Source organism: Prunus dulcis, chromosome 8, assembly GCF_902201215.1.
Source record: "Prunus dulcis chromosome 8, ALMONDv2, whole genome shotgun sequence".
Classification (NCBI taxonomy): Eukaryota; Viridiplantae; Streptophyta; class Magnoliopsida; order Rosales; family Rosaceae; genus Prunus; species Prunus dulcis.
Genome location: NC_047657.1, coordinates 10,478,239 through 10,503,605, shown reverse-complemented (window position 1 = coordinate 10,503,605; position 25,367 = coordinate 10,478,239). Strand labels below are relative to the sequence as shown.

Here is a 25,367-nt window from a genome sequence, read left to right as displayed (position 1 = left end):
ACATTCATTCATCTAATGCATTTGCCATCACTCCTGCACTTTTCGTATAATAAGAAAATTAGTACAAACATATGTAATAAACAAAGGAAAAACTTGAATGGAAGAAATAAATAAAAATTAGATTTTTCCATGTTAATCAGTAACAAATAGCATAGCTGCAAGAACTCGAGATTGAGCAGAACACGGGAGCACCCATGGGAGGAAGAAGAACACATTCAAAGATTTTGGGTTTTTTTATTTTTATTTTATTTATTTATTTATATTTTATTTTTAAAGTTTAATTTAAAAAGTAAAAAATAATGATATTTTAAAATAAAATTTTATCAACCCTTGGATGATTAAAGTAAAAAATTGAAATCATTCTAATAACAACATAGTATTATGGTTCAAAGGCCATTGTGGTTAGGGGTGGGCATCGGGACCGGAAAACCGGAACACCGAACCGAACCGATGAAAAAAAAAGGGGAAAAAAACCGGTTGACCAAAAAAGTCAACAAACCGGACCGGAACCGGACCGAACCGGTTCCAACCGGTTCTAGTTCCGGTTTTACATCTTTCCACACCGGACCGGACCGAACCGGACCGGTCATATATTTTATATTTTATATTTTTACAGATTTTTAAAATCTAATGCCATATTTTAACTTTTATAATCACTAATTTTCCAAGTTCAACTTCAAAAAATTTCTAAATGTATGAATTGGATTATTTGTTCATTTTTAAGCTAAAAAAATAAGTTATTTATTATAATTTTTAAAAAAAAAAAAATAAAAAAATAATTTTTTTTCAAAAAAAATTAAATTAATAATCCGGTTCAAAACCGGAACCGGTCAGAACCGAATCGGTCGATTTTTGAAATTTTTTTTGCCTAAACCGAACCGAACCGGACCGGTTAAATAATACCGGTTTCGGTTCCGGTTTGAGGTGTGAACCGGACCGCGCCCACCCCTAATTGTGGTTATAATAAAAATAAAAATAAAAAAACCCCAATAAACGCACATCATTGGGCCATTCCATATCAAAACGCACCGTTTACATGGTCGCAACCGACTGGTGGCAAGTGACGAAACAATCTGAACTAAGCCCCGGACATCAATTTCCATTTCCATTTGATTGGCATTAAGCCTGTGCTCGATTCGTTCCCAACGTTCCCAAATCGAAACCCGAGTCGCATAGAAGAAGACCCGTCCGACTCAGCCATCATCAGCAATGGCTGCGATCTTAGCTCGCAAGTCCCTTCAGGCTCTCCGCTCCAGGCAGCTCGTAAGTTTATCCTCTGCCCTAACTGCTCTTTTCTCGTTCTCCGTTTGGTTTCTGAGAAAATGGGCAAAGCAAACCAAAAAAAAGAAAGCTTCAATCTTAATATTCACTATTGGCTACCTATGAAAGTCAAATTTTCCAACTCTTTTACTCCTTCCAAATTTCTTGGATCAGGAGCATTGTACTGAGACTTGATTTCTTTGAGCTGAACTGAGCCATTTGTTTTATTTGTTCTTAAATTTTTCGAATGAAAATCTGATTTTCATTCATTAGCTCCACTACTGATATATAATTGTATTTATTTATTTTTTCTTTTCAATCCTATGGAGCTGCCACTGTTTTAAATTTCAATACTGAATAGATATAGAAAGGGTTGGAAGCTAATTTCTTTGCGATTTTGTTTATTGGGTATTATTGTGGTTATAGACCAATTCTTGCTTTCTGAATCTGCTATGTCTTGCGACCTTTAGCGTGGTTTTTGGTAACCTAATTTTTGCACAAGGGAGGTGGATTACCTTCCTTTTTTTTTTTTTTTTTTTTTTTTTTTTTTTTTTTTTTTTTTTTACATGTCCAAGTGAAATTCATAGGCTACCTGGGTATTTCATTGTTTGTGGATGACCCATGAACAAAGCATGTGGTGCACCAGAACTAATATTTAATATCGGATATTATGACGGGTATTGGAATGGATACACAAAACCAAAGAATTTATTATGCCTTGCAATGTCATTTGCTCTGAGAATTAGGGCAATTGTGGTGCTAATCAAAGGAGCTTAAAAGAATTCTGGGTTGCTCATACTTAGGGTGTGTTTGTTTCATGGAATGGGGTTTTAAGAATCTATTCGTTGGAATGAGATTTTTAGGAATCAGTGGAATTTAATGATTTTCATTTCAGTGTTTGGAGAGGTTGGAATGGAAGTGATTAAGACACCAATGAAATTTTACCATTTAGAACCAATTGCATAAGGTAATCGTTTTCATTTTGATTTTTTGAATGTCAAAAGCAGAGAATGGGGTTTAAAAGCCCACCTTGTCCCTTGGGTTAACAAAACTTTCGTTTTGTGGGTTTTGGATATCTATGGGAAAATCAACACAAAATGATTTGTACTTACCAAACATAGAATAACCTCATTCCTCAACATCTATTCTGCAAATCAAACACATTCATAGTGTTTGGGAGTCCTTTGGTATGATTAAGTATATTACAATTTGAGGTGTAGTTGACTGGTACCTTGAATTAAATTTGATTGAAAATACTAGTTTTCTATTTGAATTTGGGTCTTCAATATAGAGGTTTTCTGCTTCTTCCAATACATGAACTGATTATTGTGCGTTGTCACCAAATTTGATAGATCAAAGATTGGACTTAAATACTCGATGAATAGTGTAAGAGATCACATTCATCAACAGTTCGTTTCAAAATAATCACTGTAATTTATGATTCGGATTAATGTAGGGCCAGTTTGAAGACAATGTTTCTGTTTTCCGATGTTTCTTTTTAATCAAAGGGAAAGAGGGGAGCTGGGGATGATAAAAGAATGAGAGATGAGAGTGGTTAGGAAATAAAGGAGACAGAATATATAACATTAAAACTAAATTCCCCAAAACCTCAAAAAACCATATAAAACTGTTTTTGAGTTTTTATTGTAAATTCAATTCTGAGTTTTATTTCTCTTATCTCTTTAAGTTATTTCATCTCTATTATCCTTTTCTTCTATCTTCCCTCTCTTTCTTTAATGAAAAAAGAAGAAGAAGAAAGCCACACAAGAAACTGTTGTCAATAGGTTCTCAGATTTTTTGAGTAGTTTAATTTTGGTCCTTGACCTTTTTTTTCACTTTGATTTGTCATTTTAATTGGCAATTTACTCCTGTAGTTTTATTTACTTAGCAATTAATTCCTACAAAAATAGACAGAATGGTTACATGGTCCTGATTACAAACTTTTTGGAGACAAGAATTCCCTTACATGTGGTGGTTGCATGTTGCCACGTTGACAGAGTTTACGATTTGGACTTGACTGCAAACCAAACAAAACTACATTTGAATTCCCTCACATGTGGTGGTCGCATGTTTCATATGTTTTTATAATTTCAGTATAATTATAGGGAGAGCTTTCTTAAAACTTTGGGTTTATGTATACCTGTTTCGTATTCTATTTTAGCTATTGGACGTTTTACTGGTCTATTTTTTCGGTTTGTGTTTAGGCTGTACCAGGGCAAGCCTTGCAGGGTTCTTACTACTATGGACCGCGTTCCAGTTCACATTACTTCTCCACTATAAAAGGTTTGCTCTTCTGCAGGGTCATGGGTGTTGTAATAATGATAGTTTAAGATAAAATTATATTGATATCTTCAATATCATGTTATTTGGCCTGTACGGTGCTTCATCATGGTGTGATATTATCTTTTAGATTTTTTTTTTTTTAAACTTCTTGTTTATGCCAACTGCAGAGGATGAGGAAAGAGAGCAACTCGCAAAGGAGATTTCAAAGGACTGGAGTTCTGGTAACCCCCCTTCCCCTCAAGAAAAAAGGGAATAAAAAAGAAAGAAAAAGGAAACCATTATTTTTGTTCTTAATTTGGTGTTATTACATTATTTTAGGCTATGTGAAATAATATCCTGATTTTTTAATTACTGTAGTCTTTGAGCGAAGCATAAACACATTGTTCCTCACTGAAATGGTTCGAGGTCTGATGCTGACGCTTAAGTACTTTTTTGAGAAAAAAGTTACTGTAAGTATCTTCCGATACACATTGCCAAGTTCACTTTTCATTTTTCTGTGGTGAACTATGAAATCCATCTTTTGTTTTGCAGATCAATTATCCATTTGAGAAGGGCCCTTTGAGTCCTCGTTTTCGCGGTGAACATGCCCTACGGCGATATCCTACGGGAGAAGAGCGTTGCATTGCATGCAAGCTTTGCGAAGCTGTAAGAGTTGAAAACTCTTTTGTGGTTATTTTAGGTTTTCAAATATGAATTAAAGACAACATATAAATTTAGGTTATGATGCGGAAAATTCCTGCCTGCCAAAACTGGTTAGAAAATTTCATAATTCTTCATCTAGTATGTCTGGGTTAGTTTACTTGTTTCTGCTTTGATGTTTATTTTTGTTGTTGATATGCATTCCTTGAGCTGCCAATGGGCAGAGCCTGCTTTGTCATCTTGGACAATACCTGGAGCTAGAGGCCAGACAACGCTGCCTCCTATCACATTCAGCAAACTATATTGGATTTTTGGCCTAGTTTTGCTGCTGTACCTCATTGATGTCTAATTACTTTCCAGATTAGGATATATTCTTGATGTGCACACGTAGTGTATCATAGTATTCTGCTGTTACACTGATATTTGTATATACAGTGTGTTTTCTGCTCTTATGCTTTATTCCTTTGCCTAGGATGTAATTCAGACTCATGTAGAATTTGAAGTATCATTTCACTGCTAAATCCGCAACAGGCTTGCTTCATGTGTTACTATGTTATAAGGCATGAGCAGCTGAATATAACATTTTAACTCACAAAGCAGTTGTTTTTCTCAGATATGTCCGGCGCAGGCAATCACAATTGAGGCTGAGGAACGAGAAGATGGTAGCCGTAGGACTACTAGGTGAAGGATGACTCTCCCTTCTTCCCCTCCCCCTTCTTTTCCCTTGCAATCTCCGCCTCACACTCGTCTAGTTTTTCAGGTATGACATTGACATGACAAAGTGCATCTACTGTGGATTCTGTCAAGAGGCATGCCCTGTTGATGCCATTGTAGAAGGACCAAACTTTGAATTTTCAACAGAGACTCATGAGGTTACTGAGCATCCTTTCTATTGACTCATAGCAACTAATCCTATGTCTTCATCTTGATTCTAATCACATTTTCTGACAACTGATCCAAGGCACTCTTTTCTGCTGCTGTTGCAGGAGCTTCTTTATGACAAAGAAAAGCTGCTCGAGAATGGAGACCGATGGGAGACTGAGATTGCTGAGAACCTCAGATCCGAAAGCCTCTACCGCTGATTTTCCACCCCCATGGCTCTTTCCTAGTTACCATACTCGCACTTTCTTGACTTTTTGATGATGTGGAAAAATAATAGATCCATGCATGGATCTTAAAGAGGTTGTATTGTTGGTATTTTATTACCCTAATCTTTGTAATTGAGTCATTGTAAGTAATGATTCCAAATGCAAGGGATCAAAGTTTTTTTCTGTAAGATCTTAAAACATGTTGAGCATGGTTGGACGTGAATCTTTACCAATTTATAGACCATCCTCTAGTTTCGTTTGAACAATGTGAGTTAGTAGAGAATTTGGGTGTTGGAGAAGTTGAAGCCTACTGACCATGATACTTTTTACCAAAGAGTTCTCCCAAATTTTTATGTTTGATCTCAATTGTACCGATCAATGGAAGCAAAAAGAGGGCCCGCCATGGGTTCACTAGAATCGGGCCGCCGGTGAGAGGTAAAGAGGAAGAGGAGCACGTAGCATATCCCACTCTGGGTACTTCCAAGGGTTTTATTTTTACTCTTTATTTTTGGTAACAGAAAAAAAAACACCTAAAGGAAAAAAATGGGAAACTCATGAAACGATCACTGTATAATACTCCTGCCGCATTAGCAAGTTAGCGGTTTTACGGACCAAATTGACAGAATAGAAAACGTGAGACACGGAATAATACAATATAATGAGATTGAGTCAATTCCCTTTTTTTAAAGGTAAGATACCAAATCTATCGAGTTTATTTGAATAATGGAGAAAATAAAAAAATAAAAAAAAAACAAGAAAAGTAGAATTAGCACGGTAGATGGAGGAGTTCTGGACCGCAGACGATCCTAACCGTTGGTTTTTTAACCTCGTTCGTATAGGAAAGATCCCATACATACCCATATATTTTACAACGCATTGTTGTAGGCTCAGCACTCAATACTCGCTCTCGTTTGGCGCCACAACACAAACACAGCCACAGGTAGGGGTGGTTGCGGTTCGGTAACCGCGAATTTTTACTCAAACCGCAAACCGACCGACTATTTGCGGTTTGGTGATTTTTTAAACCGCAAACCGACCGCATTTTGCGGTTTACCGCGGTAAACCGCAAAATGCGGTCGGTTACCGCGAATTTGCGGTTTAAAACCGCAAATTCTCAAGCATTCACAAAAATATAAATTTACAACCTAAATAAATAAATACACAACCTCAATTTCTCAAGCATATATAAATTCACAATCGATTCCAATTCTCAAGCATTCACAACCTAAGAAAATTAAAGTTACAATTCCAAACATTCCAATTAAAGTTAAACTTCTCAAGCATTCCAATTCCAAATCCTTTAAAGTTACAAACCAAAAGCAAAATGAATTAAAGTTACAACCAAAAAGAAAAATCCAATTCAAAGTTAATTAAAGTTACAAACTAAAAGGAAAAATGCAATACACCAATGTTACAAACTCAAGTGTTGGTGGTGAGTGGATTTGAAGAACCCCTTTGTGTTGTTTGAGCACCAATGCTATCTACAAATAAAACAACATAGTTTAGTACATTTTATTATAAGAAGAAGCATAAATAAACTAATTACTTACAAGTTGTCATATCTTCTATTTCCTTGTAGAATTCAACCTCATCATCCGTTGGTTTCTTGTAAAAGGAAAATTCGTCCGCTTTAAGCCAATCACTAGTACACACTAATGCCTCTACCATTTTAGGATGCAAAGGATTTGGAAGAGAGAGTTGAGAGAGAGGCGAATGGGAATCAGGAGAAGAAACAGATTCCAGGTTTTCATCTCACGGCTACAGAGAAAGAAGAGAAGGGTTCACAATTTTACTTAATTATTCATAGAGTATAGCCGTGCGGCTATACTTTGCGGTTTGCGGTAACCGCAAATTTTGAAAATCAAATACCGCAACCGCAACCGCAACCGCAACCGCAAATGCGGTTCGGTTCTTAATACCGCGATTGCGGTTCGGTTTACCGCGATTGCGGTTTTATTGCGGTAAAATATCGGTTGGTTTTTGCGGTTTTTCGGTTTTTCGGTTTAAAATGCCACCCCTAGCCACAGGTCTCTCTCTAGTTTTCTTGGAAATAGATTTTGTCTTGGTGATTAATTCAACTGGGTTTGTGCTTGTTCACTTTTTCATTCATTTACCCCTTTTTTTTTTTTTTTTTCAATTTCAGAAATTTCAACACTAAAAAGTGAAAATCATAATTCATAAATTCATAAACGCCATTCAAAATCAAATAGTCATATTGGAATCTCAATTCAAATTCAGGTATATATGTAAATTTAAATTTATATACACTACCTGACTTGTTTTATTATAATGTTGTTAGTGATTTGTTATATATTTGATAATTCATGTATATATTTGGTTAGCCATGATGATTGATTCACATAATTCATTATTACATATAATTAGATTTTCTCGTATACAAACGCCATGTATTTTCTACTACCTCTTCATACTTTTCTCCTTATTTACAATGGTGTTTGTACTATAATAACGACAGAACGTCCGGATGAGAGAAGAACTGATATTATAATTGGGTTAATCATTTCATCAGTCCATAAATTTAGACCCGATTTGCATTTGAGTACTTCAATTTCCAAAATAGTTCACACGGTCCTTTAACTTTAGTTTCGTTAGGACAAATGGTCATGACTTCAATTTTGTTAACTTTTATATTAAGTGCAGGGGCAAAATGGTATTTTTGTATCAAAATTGATTAAAATATGAATAAAAAATTAAAATTAAACTCTCTCTCTCTCTCTCTCTCTCTCTCTCTCTCTCTCTCTGACAGGACCCTACCCAATTTCCGCTTTGGAAACCGAGCCGAATCTTGTGCGTGTCCGACACCTGGCGAATGTCGGGCACGAATGACCTTTTTACCCTTTCCTTTTTCAATTTCTTTTTAAAATTTTCTCCCGACTTCTGTCGAAAATTCGGCAGAGTCTCCCCTGTATTTTGACCAAACCCAAAGTTTTCCACCTGTCAAACAGTCTCAAACAACCTACCAACTGCCAGACTAACTCAACAAACAGATCTTAACTCCAGTTTCTCATGTTCAACAAGATATCAGAGCCTTATATACAAATTTACAGAACTAAGAAAGTTAAAACGAGGTCCTACGCTTCGGTGGTGGGACGAGAGCTAAGATGATGGCCCGGGTGGTTTCCTTCCTTCTTCTACGGCCTGGAGGCGAAAAACAAGTTAAAATTGTGAGTGGACCAAAAATAATGTTCGTGAAAACATTTGAGAACATAGTAACCCCCGTTTGAAAAACATAGGGACATAAAAGCTACTATTTGATCATAATCAAACTCGAGATAATCATTTAAACATAGATAAATGTAACTATATAAATGTTCACATACTAAACAAAGATATAACAGTATAACACATGTTTGAGTATCAAATATACTGATAAAAATGAGTGAAACAATAACTGCAATAAAAAGTTTTAAAAAGAATCCTTTAAAACTGCCACCTAATTGTACCCCTGTGATAACCGTCAATTCCCTGGCAGGTCTTGGGCGTCACACAGGCTACCCGAGTCGCAAACTGGCGAAATCAGGGGACTATGATCAGCCTGATCCGCCGGCAGGTTCTCGATGACACCAAGTCAGCTCGAGTCGCTCAGGCAGAATACAGGGGACCGTAGTCAGCCTGATCCGCTATCCTGGCAGGTCTCAGGGACACAGAGTCAGCCGAGCCGCAATCCTGGCAGGTCTCGGGACACCAAGTCTGCCGAGCCGCAAATCCTGGCACTCACGGTCCGAGCGTCCCCGAAACTCGTGAGGCTAAGTCAAGTGCACTGACTAACTAAAATCGGACCGGATGTCCGTCGACATCGGTCCAACTCTGGGTAATCACCAAATAGAGAGTGGGTACATGGTGGTCTAAAATAACTATTTCTGATCAAATCTGATATCCTCTGAATTCTGGTAAATCTGAGCTAAACTACTATTTTGGCTCAAAAACCTCAAATCAGCTGCTTGGCTAATTTTCATAAAAATAAAGGTATTTCACAATAAAGTTCATACTATAACACTTATTCAAGATCAAATATAACATAAAATTATAAAATCCTTTTAAGAAAGAAAAGTCCACTCACTGCTGGTCCGAGCTGGCTGGACCCTTCGAAGGTCCCTCCTGAGGGTTAGCTGGACTCCTGGTGCCTGCTTATCCAAAAATAATAAATTAATAAACTACTGGATAAATAGAATTTAAATTAAACACCCTGCCCCCGGCTCCTAGAATACGTGCATTTCATTTCAAGTTACTCATATGCCCACATTAAACCTTTCAGACACTTGGACCCGCTTTGGAAGGTCCGACGCTCAGCTAAGCGATAAACTGTTAGATCGGCCGACCCGGGACCCGTGGGGTCCACGATGTCCGATGGCCAATCTGAGCTTCCCTGAAGGTTTCTCATAGAGCGGGAACCATGTTCTGCGAATTTGGTCCGAAACGGACGGTCGGATTAGCTAAAATCGCGTTACCGCTTAAAACCCAAACCCTAACCCCAGGGTTCGCGATTCCGGAGTATCCGGGACTCCGATTCGTAATCCGTCGAATCCTACGTGGTCCTGAAATCACGTAGACCGACATATCCAAAATTCAGCGTGATCCAACGATTTAACGACACTGCACCCACGGATCGCGAGATATGGAAAATCCGTTCGGGGCTCAAACGGACTCCAAATCGAGATCCGCGAAATCCTACGCGCTCGTGACGGCACGAGGACCTCAAAACTGCCCAGAAACAAGCCACCACCCTCGCCCACGCGCCGCCACACGCGCGGGCAGATCGGGTGTCCAAAGCGATTAGGGTGCGTCGAAAAATTTTGGAACCGAGACTCCAAACTCCTATCCTAAGTAAAACACCCCATTTGGAGTCACTTTTGTTCTTGGATAACCCCCAAAAAGTGGCCGGAAATGGCCGATCACGGCGGCTGAAGTTCGACCAATTTTCAACTCGAAAATTAAGCAACCTAGAGGAGAAATCGATCTAAACCCAGCCAACCATCAGTTAGAGCACACAAAATAGGTGGAAAACCATACCTCACTCGAAAGATTTGGTGGCGAAATGAGGGAGAACAATTGAGTTGAATTTCGGGTGAAATTCGGCGAGAAATCGCCAGTTTCCGGCGAACTCCGGTCGTCCCGTGGGCAGCGACTGGTCGTGGCGTGACGGAGGCGACGAGGCGTGTCGGTTGGTACCAGCGGCGAAGGTCGCCGTGACCTGTGGAGGCGACGGGCTGATCTGAAACGGGGGAGGGGCTGCGGGTCGTGCGCGCGGGGAGGAGAGAGAGAGAGGAGAGAGAACTGAGGAGAGAGAAGGGAGAGGGAGAGATAAATATCTGACTTTTCTAAATTACCGTTTTGCCCTTCGCGGTATTTTGATCGTATTTTCTTCGTTAGAACTCCGATTCGGGTCTACTCCGTGTCTACGGACTCGTTTCGCCGTGCTCTACGCAACGGCGCAAACGGAATTCACAAATTCTTTTCCGATCAAAAAGTCAAATATTCCCCCATTAAAATATGCGAGGGCAAAATCGTCTTTTGGTTAGAATAAAGAAATCTTAATTTTTAGATATTTTGGTTTGGGTTCTTACACACTCTCTCTCTCTCTCTCTCTCTCTCTCTCTCTCTCTCCCCCCCTCTATCCCAATTTCTACTTCCCCAAAACTCGAATTTTTTTTTGTTGGTTTTTTATTTGATTTGATTTTATTGTTATTTTAAAGATATAATTTTTTATTTTTTTTTTTTGTTTTAATATAAAAATACCATTTTTCCCCTGCACTTAACAGAAAAAGTTAACAAAATTGACGGAATGACCATTTGTCCAAATGAAACTAAAGTTAAAAGACCACGGGAACTATTTTGAAAATTGAAGTACTCAAATAATGCAAATTGGATTAAAGTTCAAGGACTAATAAAATTATCACAATATGTTTGTTTTATAACTTTAGGTCATGGTAAATTATTGTTTTGATAAGTTCAAAAAAACTAACAAGAGGGTCAAAATAGAAAGGTTCACAAGTATGTTTAGGAGGTGTGGCATGGTGAGTGATTTGTTGGGTGTGCATAACACCATTCTAAAATCAAACCCAACATCACCCAAGCCCAGCCTCAGTTTCAGACTAGTCGACCTATGTGTCAACAGCCCCTCCCTCCCCCTTCTTCTTCGGCTCTTCTTCGATAAAACTTAATCAGTTTTCTTCTTGTTCTTCGAGTCTTCTGCTTCGACAGTCAATCCTTGGGGTCTTGTAGTTATCAGCATTTGGTGGGTAAGTGAATTTGTAGTTTTATTTCAGTTGATTCATTAGTTTTCTTTCGTTGTTAATCTCATAAACCCATTAGGTTAGAACTCGTTTTTGTTTTTGGTTTTCTTTTTTCTGCATATTCATTAGGTTCGGAGCCCGATTCAAGTTGTTAGGGTTAATTCAGCAATTCCCTCTTCATTTTATAGATTATTTTTCATGTTAATTAGCTTTTTCCTTTCCTAGTTCTTTCGTTGTACAAGTTTTATGTCCAAAAATCAAACTTGCAAAAAATAAAATAAAAAATTTGCCAGAGTCACTAACCGCACTTGCAGCGTTATATTCGGAATTGAAAATTTTCTTTAGAGTTCATGTAAATGAATTAGAGAATTATGACTTGACATGAAATTAGTCTCTGTATAAATGTAAAATCACGTTCTATAATTTACTAGGAGACTACTAGCAATATTTCAACAACTGAGCTTAAGGCTGCTGGTTTCTTAATTTTCTTCAGACCCTAAAAACAAATGGCAAATATCAATATATTACTCCAAATTATAATCATGGTTCTGCTCATGTCAGATAGAGCGAGGAGGGAGCAATGGCAGAGGACGCGATTCTAGGATACCTGGAGAAAAACGATCATATTTCAGACTCAGGCCAGTTCGCAGCTGAACGCAGAATCGATCACAACGAGATTGTCAACGTTATCAAGAGTCTCCATGGTTTCAAATATGTTGACGCACAGGTGCTCAAACCCACTTGCCCCTGATTTTTCTTTTTTCGTCATTATTTGAATAGGAGCAACAATTGGGATTTGTTTAAAGTGTTTTTGCTTAACTCTGTTCTTTTTGGTTACTAGAAAGTTTTCTTAACTCAAACTAATGAAGAGTTTATCATTGAATCTTCTTGGGTTGCATGTACTTGTTAATTCGAGCTACAAATTATGATGGATAGTTCACATTTGTCTGCAAAAGGAATTTCCTTTTGGTTGTTAGTGCTGGTTTCTTGTTGGGTTGAGTTCATTTTTTGTTTTACTTAATTGAAATTACACTAAATGTAAAAATTGTGGGCTTCATGAGGGTTCTTGCTGTTTGAGTACCTTTTGATACTCTTTGATCTGCAGGACATTAAAAGGGAGACGTGGGTGCTTACTGATGAAGGAAAGGCATATACTGCTACTGGATCACCTGAAGTGCAACTGTTCCTGGCCATACCACCAGAGGGTATTTCAAAAGAAGAATTGCAGGTGATTATTATGGCTCTTGTCTTTAATTTAGAACTTCTGATACGATGCATGTTTCATTGGTTCTATTCAATTATGTTCTGTGCTTGTAGTTTCTCTCTGTTCACGAGTTATTAATCTTTGATGCTACATGTGTTTTGAAACTGATGTTTTATTCAGAAAAAGCTGGATCTATCAGTTTTCAAAATAGGTTGTGCCCAGGCTGCAAAGAATAAATGGGTGGAGATGGGAAAACAACTTGTCACCAGAAAGGTAACACCTCACTAACAAAATCTATATACGTAATAATGTCTGTTAGGAATGTTTTAGATATGTTACGTAGGGGCTATGATCTTCCTGGAATTGATCCTAATCCAGTATTTTGTTCCAGTTTATCCAAATAAGTAGGCCCTTTTCTCAATTTATTTTGGCGTCATGGTTAATGGATTGTGTCAGGAGTCCTTCATGTTCTCCAATGAGAATCCAGCCAAAGACTTGTTATTAGGATTTTTTTTTTTCCTCTGATACACTAAAATATAATTTTTGTAGAATCTGTGATTGTATTTTAGTGTGTTTTCTTTCTCCCCTTCATTGATAATTATTATATGTTTCTCGTCATTTGACTGTTTTCAAAATTTATTCTTTTATTTTTGTGTCTAATGGACTCAGATATTATTGTTTGTTTTATTATGCAGTTTTTTTTTTTTTTTTTTTGGGGGGGGGGGGGGGGGGGGGGGGGGGGGGGGGGGGTTTGTTCAAGATATGCGGTTCATTGATGCTTTAAACATTCATTCGATACATTTTATATTTTTGTATACATTGTTTATAAATATTCATCAGCTTTGTTCTGTTTGTGTGTCTTTTTGTTTGAAGTGATTCTGGATGTATGTGGAATCCACAAATGTCTGATGATGCTAGTATAGCCATGTTTTGCCTCAGTTGTGCGTGTATGATGTCTATGACTTGAATACTTCATCATAATTTTCTCTTTGTACGTTCTGCAGATCCAACATGTGGATGACAAAGTCAAAGATTTGCTTTTACAGATACAAGAAGGGCAGGTGCATAATATTTTTCAACATCGATAATCTCACGTTGTATTTCAATGATATGAAATCATGCACATGCACTTATGTACACCGTGCGAGTATATGCTAGCTCTAAGCTTCAGTGATGTGTATACCATAGTAACATTGTTGGGGTTTGGGGGATGGGTGTGTTTGTATCTTTTGTGGTGGGCTGGAGCCTGATCAAAACCCAAGGCTGTCTTGTGAATCATTCACATGGTTGTCGGGCCTGTTTGTACTTTGATGAGCTGGGTGCATTGTGTTTATAACTTTATCGTACATGAAATGAAATGAGATGGGGGTTTTTAAAACTTTTAATTCAGTACCAAATTCCCTATCGGGTGCACATTTTCCATCGTTCAGTAGATCATCTCTCCCTCGTTGTTTTTCCCCTCTATTATAACTTTATTGGCAACTCATTTGGATTTTCTTTTCCTTATTTCTGATTGCAGGCCATCAACCAAGATGACATTAAGGCTCTCAAAGCAAGAAAGCTTATTGTTCCACAGTAAGAATCCGATGCTTTTTATGTTCTTTGCTTATACAGTTCCCTTGTTTTTCTTTTGGTGCCAGGGGGTATCAATGAAATTTCTTTGAATATGGCCGTATATTTTGTACCATAGAAGTTTGATTATGGTTATTTCGCCTGTAAAGGTTTCATACTCTGTTCATAGTGTTATCGTCTTTTTCTGTTTTCTTGCACTATAGAACGTGGAAGGGCTACTCAGTGAAAAAGGGCCCCAATTATGCTCCAAAAAGAAAGAAAGTTGCTACGGATTTGACTCGAGAGAATCTGCAGAGGTAAGCATGTGATTATTATGAATGTAGATCATGATCAGTAGAATTTATGACAACAATTGCTGGATGGGTTTAGTGCTAAAGTTCTCTGAAGCATAGAACTCAGAATCACCGAAACTGGATGGGCGATAAGAGGATAGGGATGCAATATGATACAATACTCTTACAGTAATACGGAAATTCTTGAAAACTGGGATGTGATACGTTGGGATATCTTATTTAAAAAATATATGTAATATAAAATTGTAGGCATCAATTAAATTGTAATATAAAAACAATAGTAATTAGGAAGGGTGCATTTATATCCTGCAATGTACGCGTACAGACAGATCTATGGTTTGATTTCTATCCATTTTGTTTAATTGGGTCCTTAAAAATTGAAAATAGAACAGATAGACTCTTCTTCTTTTTAAGTTAACCTAAGAAAAAATTGTAAACTTACAGTTTAAACCTCATGTATCTTGCCCTGATTGTTATATCATTCCAATATGTAAGGTATTGGTATACATATCCCCACAGTTAGCATCTATTAACTGTTGTACACTTCTTTTTAAGCATTTCTGGATCCTATACTGACTATACATGAATACTGTTTTCTTTTTGTTTCTTTTTTCTTTGTTTTTGCATTATGTGAATGCACACCCATGAATGAGTGATGTTGTATGCAGTTATCTTGCTGATAGCTTTAAATGATTGTTTTTGTAATATAGGGGTGATTGGAAGGAAATAGAGTTCAAAGAGTATAACTTCACCGCTAAAGGTCTGCCTACTGAAGGTGGTCATCTACATCCACTGCTGAAGGCAAGGACATAATTTCCATTGTATCTTTTTAATAGAAGTGGCTTTGCTTTGAGTACCATAAGACCAGTATACTGTATGTCCTCAGAGGCAAATAGAGTTGAAAGAGAAATACAAGGTGATTCTTTTGTTTTAGCAGACTTTCAGATAATCCCACCAAAGTCTGCAGGTGCTCAATTTGAGCTGGTGCCGTACACAATAGAAATATATTTCTTAGAGGACTAGGTTACAAGATGTCAGTATGGTAGGCTTTTTGTTTGCAAGTTTTGTATAAAATTACCTGTTTGCATATAGCATTGCTAATTGAATCTCCCAATTTTCAGGTACGACAGCAATTGAAGGATATTTTCAGACAGATGGGGTAAGACCTGTTTCTTGTCTAATATTTACTGATTTATGTTTTCTATCTACGCATACATCTCCCTCTAGGTGACCTAGTTCCATGTTGGCATGATTTCTGGCAAAATCCTGGATGCACGACTTTGTGTGCGGGATCCTTACTCTATATATATCTGGCATTTATGTATTGTTTTTCTGTACTAACTGCAGGTTTGAGGAGATGCCTACAAACAATTATGTTGAAAGCAGGTAGCCTATCTCGTCTCACTTTTAGCCAACTTGTCTTATTTATAATAATGTAAATCATAGCTTATAATACGTCGAGGATTTGTAACCATACCATTTTGCTAAAACATCTACTGGAAATTGTGGAATTTAGATGCAAATTTATAAATGGGGATAAATTCGAATTCTTTTCCAATGAAAAATATAATTTGATTCACAAGCCTTATTCTGGGGATCTGTTTCAAAAGAACAAGATGCCAAGATTCTTTAGTCAACAAATTCAATATAATTTTTGGCCCAGAAAGAAAGGAAAAAAAACATGATTATTCACAGGTTATTTTGCGTTGCTCACTGATATTTCTGTTATAACTGGACAGCTCACGGAGTGAATATAAATTATTTTATTGATAGTTCCAGGTTCTCACAAACAATTGGTTTCAAAAACCACCCATAAAGTAAATATTCAACTGAATATGTTATACTAGACACATGTGAATTTTGCCTCTCTTCTTTATATCTGTAAAAAAAAGTATTTCTTTTTTAAATTCTCTCATGTTTATAATAAAAAAGAAAAAAGAAATCTCTCATGTTGCATTTTCTTCCATGGGATTTCAGTGCATACAGCTCATTATGTATGTGGTAGCTAATGGTGAGATACTAAAAATTGTTTATTTTTGCTTTACTTGCAGCTTTTGGAACTTTGATGCACTTTTCCAGCCACAACAACACCCTGCCCGAGATTCTCATGATACATTTTTTCTACAAGGTCTCTTTAACGTTGTTGCTTTTATCATGAGCACTTCTGTATCTAGCTCCCAACTAATAGTTGTCTTGTGTTTTTTTTTGGTAGCTCCTTCAACCACCAAGGAACTGCCTGAAGATTATGTTCAGCGGGTGAAGCAGATTCATGAGTCTGGTGGTTATCAATCCCGAGGGTATGACATTTGAACTTCCTTTAATGTTTTAACCCCACAAGATTTGAGATAATGACTGTTATCTTTTCCCTTTTTGGCAGATATGGATATGATTGGAAAAGAGAGGAAGCAGACAAAAATATTTTGCGAACTCACACAACTGCTGTTTCCTCCAGGATGCTGTACTTACTAGCACAGGTGTGTTTATTTTATGAATCTCTTCATGGCTTTCAATTGATCACTCACTATTGCAGTTTTATTTACTAAACCAAAGAGGAACTCTTCTATGTTAGCTTCAAATTCTAACATTTTTTATTAATGCTACCTTGGTGCAAAATTTACTCTCCTGACAATGCCCTTTTTGTGATGGAATTTTGCTTGCACAATGAGTTTGTTAATGTAAACCAAAAAGTATTCAATCTTAACTTAGTATCACATTTTTGCATGCTACGTAGTGTTATTTCTAAGCATTTGAAAGTTGGAATTTTGTCATAGTAAGCTTGCATACAACTTGTAAAGTGTAGGTAGAAATTTCTTCATATTTTCCCCAACAGGTGTTTCTTTTTATTTGTAGTATTATTTGACATAGTTTCTAGCTACCTATGGTAGTTGTAACTTGTAGGTTCTTTAATGTCTTCAGGAATTCGTTTTGCATGCACCTGCATAAGTAGACACACACAATCCCACTAACGCAGTCCCAAAGTCATAATTGTTTTTCTTTCTTGGCATTTACAGAAACCATTTGCCCCGAAAAAGTACTACTCTATAGATCGTGTATTCAGAAATGAAGCGGTAGATCGAACTCATCTTGCAGAGTTCCACCAGATAGAAGGTATTATTCGGTTTGTTTATATATACCTGAGCTAGATATCTGCAGACATTCACTAGGTCCATAACTCTGTTCATCTTGGGCTCTGCTATAAAACTAAGAACTGAATTACTCTTGGAGATTTAAATTAAAATGAACAATCTGGGTCCTGGTTTTAGGTTTGGTATGTGATCGAGGGCTTACTCTTGGTGACTTGTTAGGAGTACTCCACGAATTCTTCGCACGTCTGGGTAAGACACTGGCTGGCATTGCTACTGACTTGGTTTTTGTGCTTTGATGTTGGAGATTGGGTATAATAGGAAACTTATTTATTTTTTGTTTTTCTATTTTTAGGCATGTCGAAGTTGCGATTCAAGCCCGCTTATAATCCCTATACTGAGCCTAGCATGGAGATTTTCAGGTGATAATTAATGCTCAATTAGGTGGAAAAGGTTGTTTCATGTTTGGTAGTTAAAAGTTTGATAAATTTTTCCTTTTTTTCTCAATCAGTTATCATGAAGGCTTTGGGAAATGGGTAGAGGTTGGAAATTCTGGCATGTTTAGACCTGAAATGTTGCTTCCTATGGGACTCCCAGAAGATGTTCGTGTTATTGCATGGGGCCTCTCCCTTGAAAGGTAAGAACAAATTAATTATCGTTACTGTTCATCACTACCATTTTTTAGGGATTTTTGCTAGAAAAATACTCCACATTATATTGATGTTTATTCTCTCTGGATTTTAATTGGAACCAGACCCACCATGATACTCTACGGGATTGACAACATTCGAGATCTTTTTGGACATAAGGTAACACATTACATCCTATCTTCAATCTTAGTCATTAGTTTTCCATTCATCTGAATTGGATTTCACCTGGTTCTCCTATTTTGTAGGTCGATCTTGGTCTCATCAAGAGAAACCCAATATGCCGCCTTGGATTATAGCATATTGGAAAATTCTGCTACCGTTGCAAAAATTTTGTTTTACTGCATTTTGCTCATTTCGAATACAAAATGTACGCATTTCTTCATTAGAAAGTATGGCAGGGAAACTTGTTTGATAAATCAAATGAAAACAGCTAGATCAGGTTTACCTTTTGTTTCAAATTCGTTTGCGGTGATGTAATGACTCACGGGTGAGACGAAGATTGATATTACTGTATTGAATCCTTTATTGAAATTTCGAACTCCATTGTAATGATTTGGATTTGCTCAACAAACATTAAACAATACAAAAGAATACAAATACATTATAAGGGTTTCATGTGAAGAACGATCCCTGACAAAAACAAATGACTAGCTAAAAATTTTCTATATATCATGGACGTTTTGAAATAAAACCCGAATTTTAATATATATATATATATATATAATTGACAAAAGAAAAAAGTTTTCAACGAAACTATTAGCTTTGATCATTTGCTTATTTTTTTAGTTATTTATGGTCCTCCAGTGTTAACTCTTGTATATCAGTTGGTCTTTGCTGTTCTAATGTGGCATGTCGTGTGGATTAAATAAAGAACGTATTTGAAGTAATCCTTTAAAATTTGAAAATTCATAAATTAAAAAAAAAAAAAAAAGATGAAAGTTAAATGGACCCAATCCAGGCCCGCCCGATAGGCCATAATCCCAAACCTAACCCAAACCCTACCCCATTTGATTTCAGCTCTCACTCTCTGTGTCTTCGTTTCCTTACTCATCGTCGCATCTAAGCTCGCTCACGACGAAGCCTAGCTTGGCACTCCAACAACCAGGTTTCACTTCTCACATAATAATATAAAGTCTTATTCTTTGATTAAGTTTTTGCAATTTTATCGTGTTTTGGTTTCTGGGCATTGTTTGTCTGTGACATTCTCTGTAACTTTGATTTTCCCCTTTCGAATCCATGATCTCTGAATGATGTTAAACATGGTAATTAGATAAATGTATCTCCATCTTTGACTGGTTTTCATTGGTTGTCTGTTGGGCACTTTAAATTTTTGTTGGAGGTAAAACAATTGGGTTCGATTCTTTTCATGCTGGGAAAGCATTAACTTCTTGTTTAGTTTGATCTGCGTTGTTTTATTTTTGTTAACTTTGAATTTCATTTTAGAAATTTAATTTAACCCATCCTATATCTCCATGTGCAATTTATGCATAAATAGATTTTAGTTGATGGTTCTCACTGGTGAACTGAACTAATTTGGTTTTCAAAGCATGAGTTTGATGTGGTGATTTTCTTTTAGGTTTTTCTCATCATATAGAAAACACAATGAATCTTGCAGCATCAATATGCTGTAGATTGGGTGTCAAGCACCTGGTTTCGAATACTCCTGTGTACAGCAGAGCTTCTGGTACGAGTTTCATATCAGCAAATGGGTTGTGCTATTTTAACTGTAACATGAGTCTGTTGTGTTGCTGCTTCTAAGTTCTGATGTTTTACTAAATATGCTAATTTTAGATGTCACGGCAGAAGGATTGAGTTTGACATTTAGGCGCTGGGCTACTAAAAAATCTGCTGGATCCACAAAGAATGGCCGAGACTCAAATCCTAAGTTTCTTGGAGTGAAGAAATTTGGTGGAGAGGTGAGAGGCTGATGCGTACTTAAAGAAAAAAAAAAAAAAAAAAATTGGAGGATTCACCAATGCTTGTTGAATTCTTTCGTTGAGATGACTGAGGTTATTCTGTTTATGCTGCAGAGAGTGATACCTGGAAACATCATTGTTCGCCAGAGGGGCACCCGATTTCATCCTGGAAATTATGTTGGCTTAGGGAAGGATCACACCCTTTTTGCTCTGAAAGAAGGCTGTGTAAAATTTGAACACCACAAGCTCAGTGGACGCAAGTGGGTGCATGTCGTGCCCAAGGAAGGTCACATGCTTCACCCTGTCTATGCAGATGTTGCAACCACTTAGTTGTAGACAATGTCATACGACCTTGTAAGTTTGTTTTAGATCTTTTTTAAGTTCAAACCTTTTCCCGGGTTGATGATTACAATAACAAAAGCTTTGTTATGCCAAAAGTCAACAGGTTTCTGTAAATCAGAAACTCCGGATCTTAGGCGAAGGAATGTTCATCTCACTTTTACCTGGATTATGGCTTTATAGCACTAAGGTCATTCTGTTTCTAGTTTGGCCTTTTCACTGGTTTCAGTTTCGTTGCAATTGCCTTCAGAAGTTTTTACTGGTTCCCCCCTTTAGAAGTTTTTCTCACCGTACTTCATGCTGCAATTGCCTGGCTCAAAACTTGGGTTCAACGAATCTTTACCATTGCTGAAGGTTAATGAAAAAAAAATCTTGCATACAATTCATTTTTCACATTGAATCTCTTGCATGCCTAGCGTGGAACCAGTTTTTCTAGAGAGATTGTATACAAGAATTTCTCCAGCAGCAAAGTATCTACCGATTGTCATCTAATTTCGTAATTTCACAGCCTTTGCCAGCCTCAAGCTCGAATCCTTTACATGTGCATGCTTTAACCAGAGATTTAAATTGACGTATACCAAATGTATTAATAATAAATAAATAAAAAGGGGGCAATAAAGGCCCCAGTACATACAATGTATACCTTTACAAGTGTAGAGAATCTATGAATTCTAACAAGCTAGTCTACTACCTACATTTCTGGCTTTGGACAAGTCTAAGAGAATACTACAAATTAAAACAGATTTCTTGAGCTATACAACAGTAACTTCGCCAAGTACTGCATGAGAAGCAAACTTGCCAACACCCAACAGCAATGGCCACCAAAACGAACGCCCTGCACTTCTCGGGCAACAGAATAGTGGAGGGAAAGGTGGTTCATTGTTTATTCTGCTTTCTTCTACATCATGCAGCGGATTCACTAACGCCATACATCTATGAACTAAATGACCAACTGTTACATCATTTTTGACAACGGATGAGCAGGGTTCAATAACATATAAAGCACTTGCAAAAGAAAAATATATATCATAAAGAGAACATCAAGCATAGGCTTCATACCTAAGGGCATCATCTCTCTTCATGGTTCATACTCTTCACTGTCTGGACCATTCTTTGGAGACGGCAGTCATGGATTTCCTAAGCAACAAATATCTTCCTCTTTTGACAGCTTGACTATAACTTAAGTTCAGTTTTGTAAGTCAAGAGATTGTGACTGGTAAGTCGGAGCATTGTTCTTCTTAGTGTGGTACACCTACCGCGACAAGCAGAGTAATTATAATTCTGCCTCACTATCACTGTCATCAAGCATAGTTGATTCTGCCTCACTTTCACCGTCATCAAACATAGTTAATTCTACCTCACTTTCACTTTCATCAAGCATAGCTCCCTTCACAGGAAATTCATCGTCATCACCTGTTTGGGAATTAGAAACATCCTCACTCATGACACCAGATTCAAATCTTTTGCGCCTTTCCACTATAACCTTGACCCTCTCCTCAAACTCTTCATCTGTGCTAGCCAGCATGTAGCGTAGTTTTAAATTAATGCAATTCTCTATCAGAACCTTGTACCTTGGAATAATTCTGCCCTCAAGGGAGTAGCTGAAAAACCTGGACACGATTTCATCATGGTCAAATCCAATAGTAGAGAAGAAAGAAGATAAATTATTACACAAATGAATAAGCACAAATTGACAAGGTAAGGTTGAATTTGAATTCCCAAAGCTTGAATTTCTGTCGTGATGCTTTCACCTTGGAAACTCAATGAGATCTTGCAAAGGGCGGACCATAGTTCTCCTCAAGTAACGGTACTTTGGACGGAGAACATCTATATTGTACCGGAGCAGCATGGGAAAATCAGCAATCATCTCACCCAAAACTCTAAGATGTATGCCAAGGGATAGAAAATATTTCACATTAACCTCAAGCTTATTCACAATGCTGCATCCCAAGAGCTCTGGTCCCAAAGCTATTACCTTTCCAATATCCCTCTCACTAACTCCAGCTTTGGTCATCAAGAATATGACCTGTATGATATTCAAGTAACATGTTACCAAAGGGGAATGCTAAAGGTTACTCCTTTTGATTAAAAACTGAACCTGGATATTAAATTTTTATCATGTAGGACCTACATAAATGCAAAAGTGCTCAGTACAGCTGTCTGTTTTAATGATACTAACTTCTAACTATTTCATGAGTACTATCTGTAACAATTTTTGGGCTTTTCTCAAGTCCACCTCAATCAATGAAGCAATTAAACAATTACCAGTTACATACAAGCAAAACTAATACAAAATCAAATAAGTTATCAGATTTCATTTAGTCTGTCACTAAAAATAATTTACTATGCCTATTTATTAAACTCAGAATGTTATTTTCATTCATTCAATCAAATGACCTGATATTCTAATCTATTTATTTTTAGGGCTTCGAAACTAAAATTAACCCATGCACCAAACAGATTGAACCTAAAACTCCACCTCACTTTAATCAGCTTACTACAATATGAAAAAGGACATATTTCCATGTTTAACTTCTAGAAATCTATTGTTACATAGATTTTGCGGTACAGAACGATATACATAATTGTGTGGATGCATGTGCACGGATGGTGTGTGTTTCGGAAAGGTGGGCTGGGTGGGTGGGATCTGTTCATACAAATAACCGTATAACCTTAGGGAATGATAGGAAACAATAACAGAATTTGAAAAGAAAAAAACATACCACAGGCCGGATTTTCTTGTAGAGGCTGTATGTTAGCAATGGAGGAAACTTTACAAGCATTTTGCCTATCGCATCATTGTGAATGCCTATGTCCTGAAAAAACTTTACCTGCATGATGGAAAATAAGTGCCAAAATCATCAAACATGTAGTTTGCCTATTTAGCATAAACCAATTATGCACATAATACATGAATAATTATGAGAACAAGGATACCTAAAACAGGATGAGATGGAAGGTAACCAAATGGAAAGAAGGATTCAGATAACCAAAGTTTAAGGCATGAAGTATGCATACCTTTGGCACAATGGTTTTGTCCAAATCAACACAGAAAACCATCGGTTTTATGATAAGCATTCTCCTCATACCATCCCGAGTTATGCCATGGTAATACAAATACTTAACTAGAGGCTTCCATCTTTCCTCAATGCTACAACCCATCAGCTGTGGCCTAAATGCTAGCAATTTTCCAACATCCTCGGCACTAAGACCAAATTCCTTCAAATAGTCAACCTGGATAAACAAGAGCAGCATCTCACTACATGCATATGCAAATCAGTAAGTTTTTTTAAATATTATTTTATGAAAATCAATAAGTTTTATATATATGTTAATACACCCAAATCAGTAAGTATTAAACTCCACATTCTCCTGAATCAAACCCTAATATATATGATTTCAATGAATCAATAATCTGCAGAAGCACTCAGCTACCTTTTGGTTCATCTCATCCAGAGTATAGTAGCCAAGTACCCGGGGATAATCAAAGACCATGGTGCCAAAATCCTTGTCATTGATACCCATATCCAAGTAAAACCCGGCACGAGTTTTCACTTCTTCTAAACTGTAGGACAAGAGTTGCGGACATCGGCTCATGACACAGCCCATCCAATCCCTCCTAACCCCATTACTCTCTAAATACTCAACAATCTCATCCAATTCTTCATTGCTGCGCTCCAAAAAATGATCTCCCGCCTTCACAAGTGCCACCCCAATAAATCTCCCCTTAACATGAATTGACTTCAACCACAGAGCAAGTCGTCTAATTGAGCCGATGTCTCCCTTTGACAAGCAAATGAGCTTCCCAATTTGGGGATATGAGAGTGAATTGTGCTTCAACCACCTATACAATGACACTCAATTAAACCCAGTTGTGGACAAACAAATCCCTTTAATTCCCTACTTTTCATTCTAAGCACACCACTAACTAATAGCTCATGTAATTTCTACCCAAAAAAAAAAAAACACATAAATTGGAAATTAAAACCCCCAAAGAAAAATGCCAGAGAGAGAGAGAGAGAAGTGTTTGATTACCTGATACAGGGCACAACTTCAGAGTCTTCAATGACAGTCTTGGCGCGAAAATTATAGGTGGAGCTGGAGAACTCCGGCGAGAGTTTCATGGCGGCGGCTTGGACCATGACGTAGTCAAGGAATTCGGTCAAGGTCTCGACCAAATTGGTGGCATAGGTGATGCCAAACTTGCCCTTGGTCCTCATAAACTCCTTGAAAATCTCTGCGGTGACCTTCCTGCGAATATCCAGGGCCCGCATTATCATCCGATGCTCATCGTCTTCATCATCAAGAGGAGTGAGAGAGGAAGAGTCGAGGGAGATGGAGCCAGGGAACTGAGGAGTGCGCTTGCGGAGGAGAGAGCGTTCCAAGAGCTTGGCTTTGTGGCCGGAAGGCTGAGGGTCTGGGTGTTGCCGGAGGTGGCTAGGGTTAGGGTTGGGGAGGTGGGAGAGGCGCTGGAGGAGGAGGGCGGTGGACTTGGAGTTGTGGTTCCGAAGAGAGAGGTCTTGGGGGTCGTGGTGATGGGGTTGTGGAGTTCCGTGGAGACAAGAGAAGGTGTTGAATTTGGTGATGGAGTGTGCGTTTTGATGGAGGTGAATGTGAGGGTGGAAAGGGAGTGGAGTGAGGGGAGAAGACAGCACCATTGCTGCTCTTTTGGGCTTGCTGTGGTTTTGCTGCTCCACAGCATTTCACAATGTTTGGAATTGGATTATGAGATAATATCCACCTCAACTCTCACTTCACTACAAGTAAATCCCAACTCAATCCACAG

General features: G+C 37.6%; 4 protein-coding genes across 6 annotated transcripts; 3 read left to right on the top strand and 1 right to left on the bottom strand.

Moving 5' to 3' along the window:
- The first annotated feature begins 997 nt into the window (after positions 1–997).
- On the top strand, positions 998–5,569 carry LOC117637401 (NADH dehydrogenase [ubiquinone] iron-sulfur protein 8, mitochondrial). The gene is made up of 8 exons (XM_034372281.1): positions 998–1,263; positions 3,465–3,543; positions 3,711–3,764; positions 3,901–3,992; positions 4,075–4,188; positions 4,796–4,863; positions 4,943–5,054; positions 5,169–5,569. Exons 1-8 carry the CDS (start codon positions 1,210–1,212, stop codon positions 5,262–5,264), a joined length of 669 nt encoding a protein of 222 aa, XP_034228172.1. The 5' UTR covers positions 998–1,209; the 3' UTR covers positions 5,265–5,569.
- Positions 5,570–11,338: 5,769 nt separating this feature from the next.
- On the top strand, positions 11,339–18,925 carry LOC117637842 (phenylalanine--tRNA ligase alpha subunit, cytoplasmic). 3 transcript variants are annotated; one of them, XM_034372881.1, is made up of 19 exons: positions 11,339–11,526; positions 12,086–12,251; positions 12,630–12,752; positions 12,909–13,001; positions 13,733–13,789; positions 14,248–14,303; positions 14,504–14,596; positions 15,304–15,394; positions 15,715–15,752; positions 15,941–15,979; positions 16,645–16,721; positions 16,806–16,890; positions 16,971–17,067; positions 17,605–17,701; positions 17,857–17,928; positions 18,032–18,098; positions 18,188–18,313; positions 18,431–18,485; positions 18,572–18,925. In XM_034372881.1, the coding sequence occupies exons 2-19, from the start codon at positions 12,105–12,107 to the stop codon at positions 18,620–18,622; spliced, it is 1,464 nt and encodes a 487-aa protein (XP_034228772.1). In that variant the 5' UTR covers positions 11,339–11,526; positions 12,086–12,104; the 3' UTR covers positions 18,623–18,925. The 3 variants fall into 3 exon arrangements, with proteins under 3 accessions (XP_034228772.1, XP_034228773.1, XP_034228770.1); XM_034372882.1 differs by having other exon boundaries at positions 11,348–11,530; positions 12,090–12,251; positions 18,572–18,878; XM_034372879.1 differs by having other exon boundaries at positions 11,349–11,530.
- A 384-nt stretch (positions 18,926–19,309) lies between these two features.
- Positions 19,310–20,821, top strand: LOC117637668 (50S ribosomal protein L27-like). The gene is made up of 4 exons (XM_034372627.1): positions 19,310–19,431; positions 19,903–20,010; positions 20,118–20,242; positions 20,357–20,821. The coding sequence occupies exons 2-4, from the start codon at positions 19,929–19,931 to the stop codon at positions 20,570–20,572; spliced, it is 423 nt and encodes a 140-aa protein (XP_034228518.1). The 5' UTR covers positions 19,310–19,431; positions 19,903–19,928; the 3' UTR covers positions 20,573–20,821.
- Positions 20,822–21,142: 321 nt separating this feature from the next.
- Positions 21,143–25,298, bottom strand: LOC117637667 (transcription termination factor MTERF2, chloroplastic). Its single transcript, XM_034372626.1, has 7 exons — positions 24,617–25,298; positions 24,017–24,425; positions 23,600–23,815; positions 23,305–23,412; positions 22,333–22,607; positions 21,641–22,191; positions 21,143–21,533 (listed from the first exon to the last, which is right to left on the bottom strand). Exons 1-6 carry the CDS (start codon positions 25,237–25,239, stop codon positions 21,855–21,857), a joined length of 1,968 nt encoding a protein of 655 aa, XP_034228517.1. The 5' UTR covers positions 25,240–25,298; the 3' UTR covers positions 21,143–21,533; positions 21,641–21,854.
- Between the last annotated feature and the right edge of the window lie 69 nt (positions 25,299–25,367).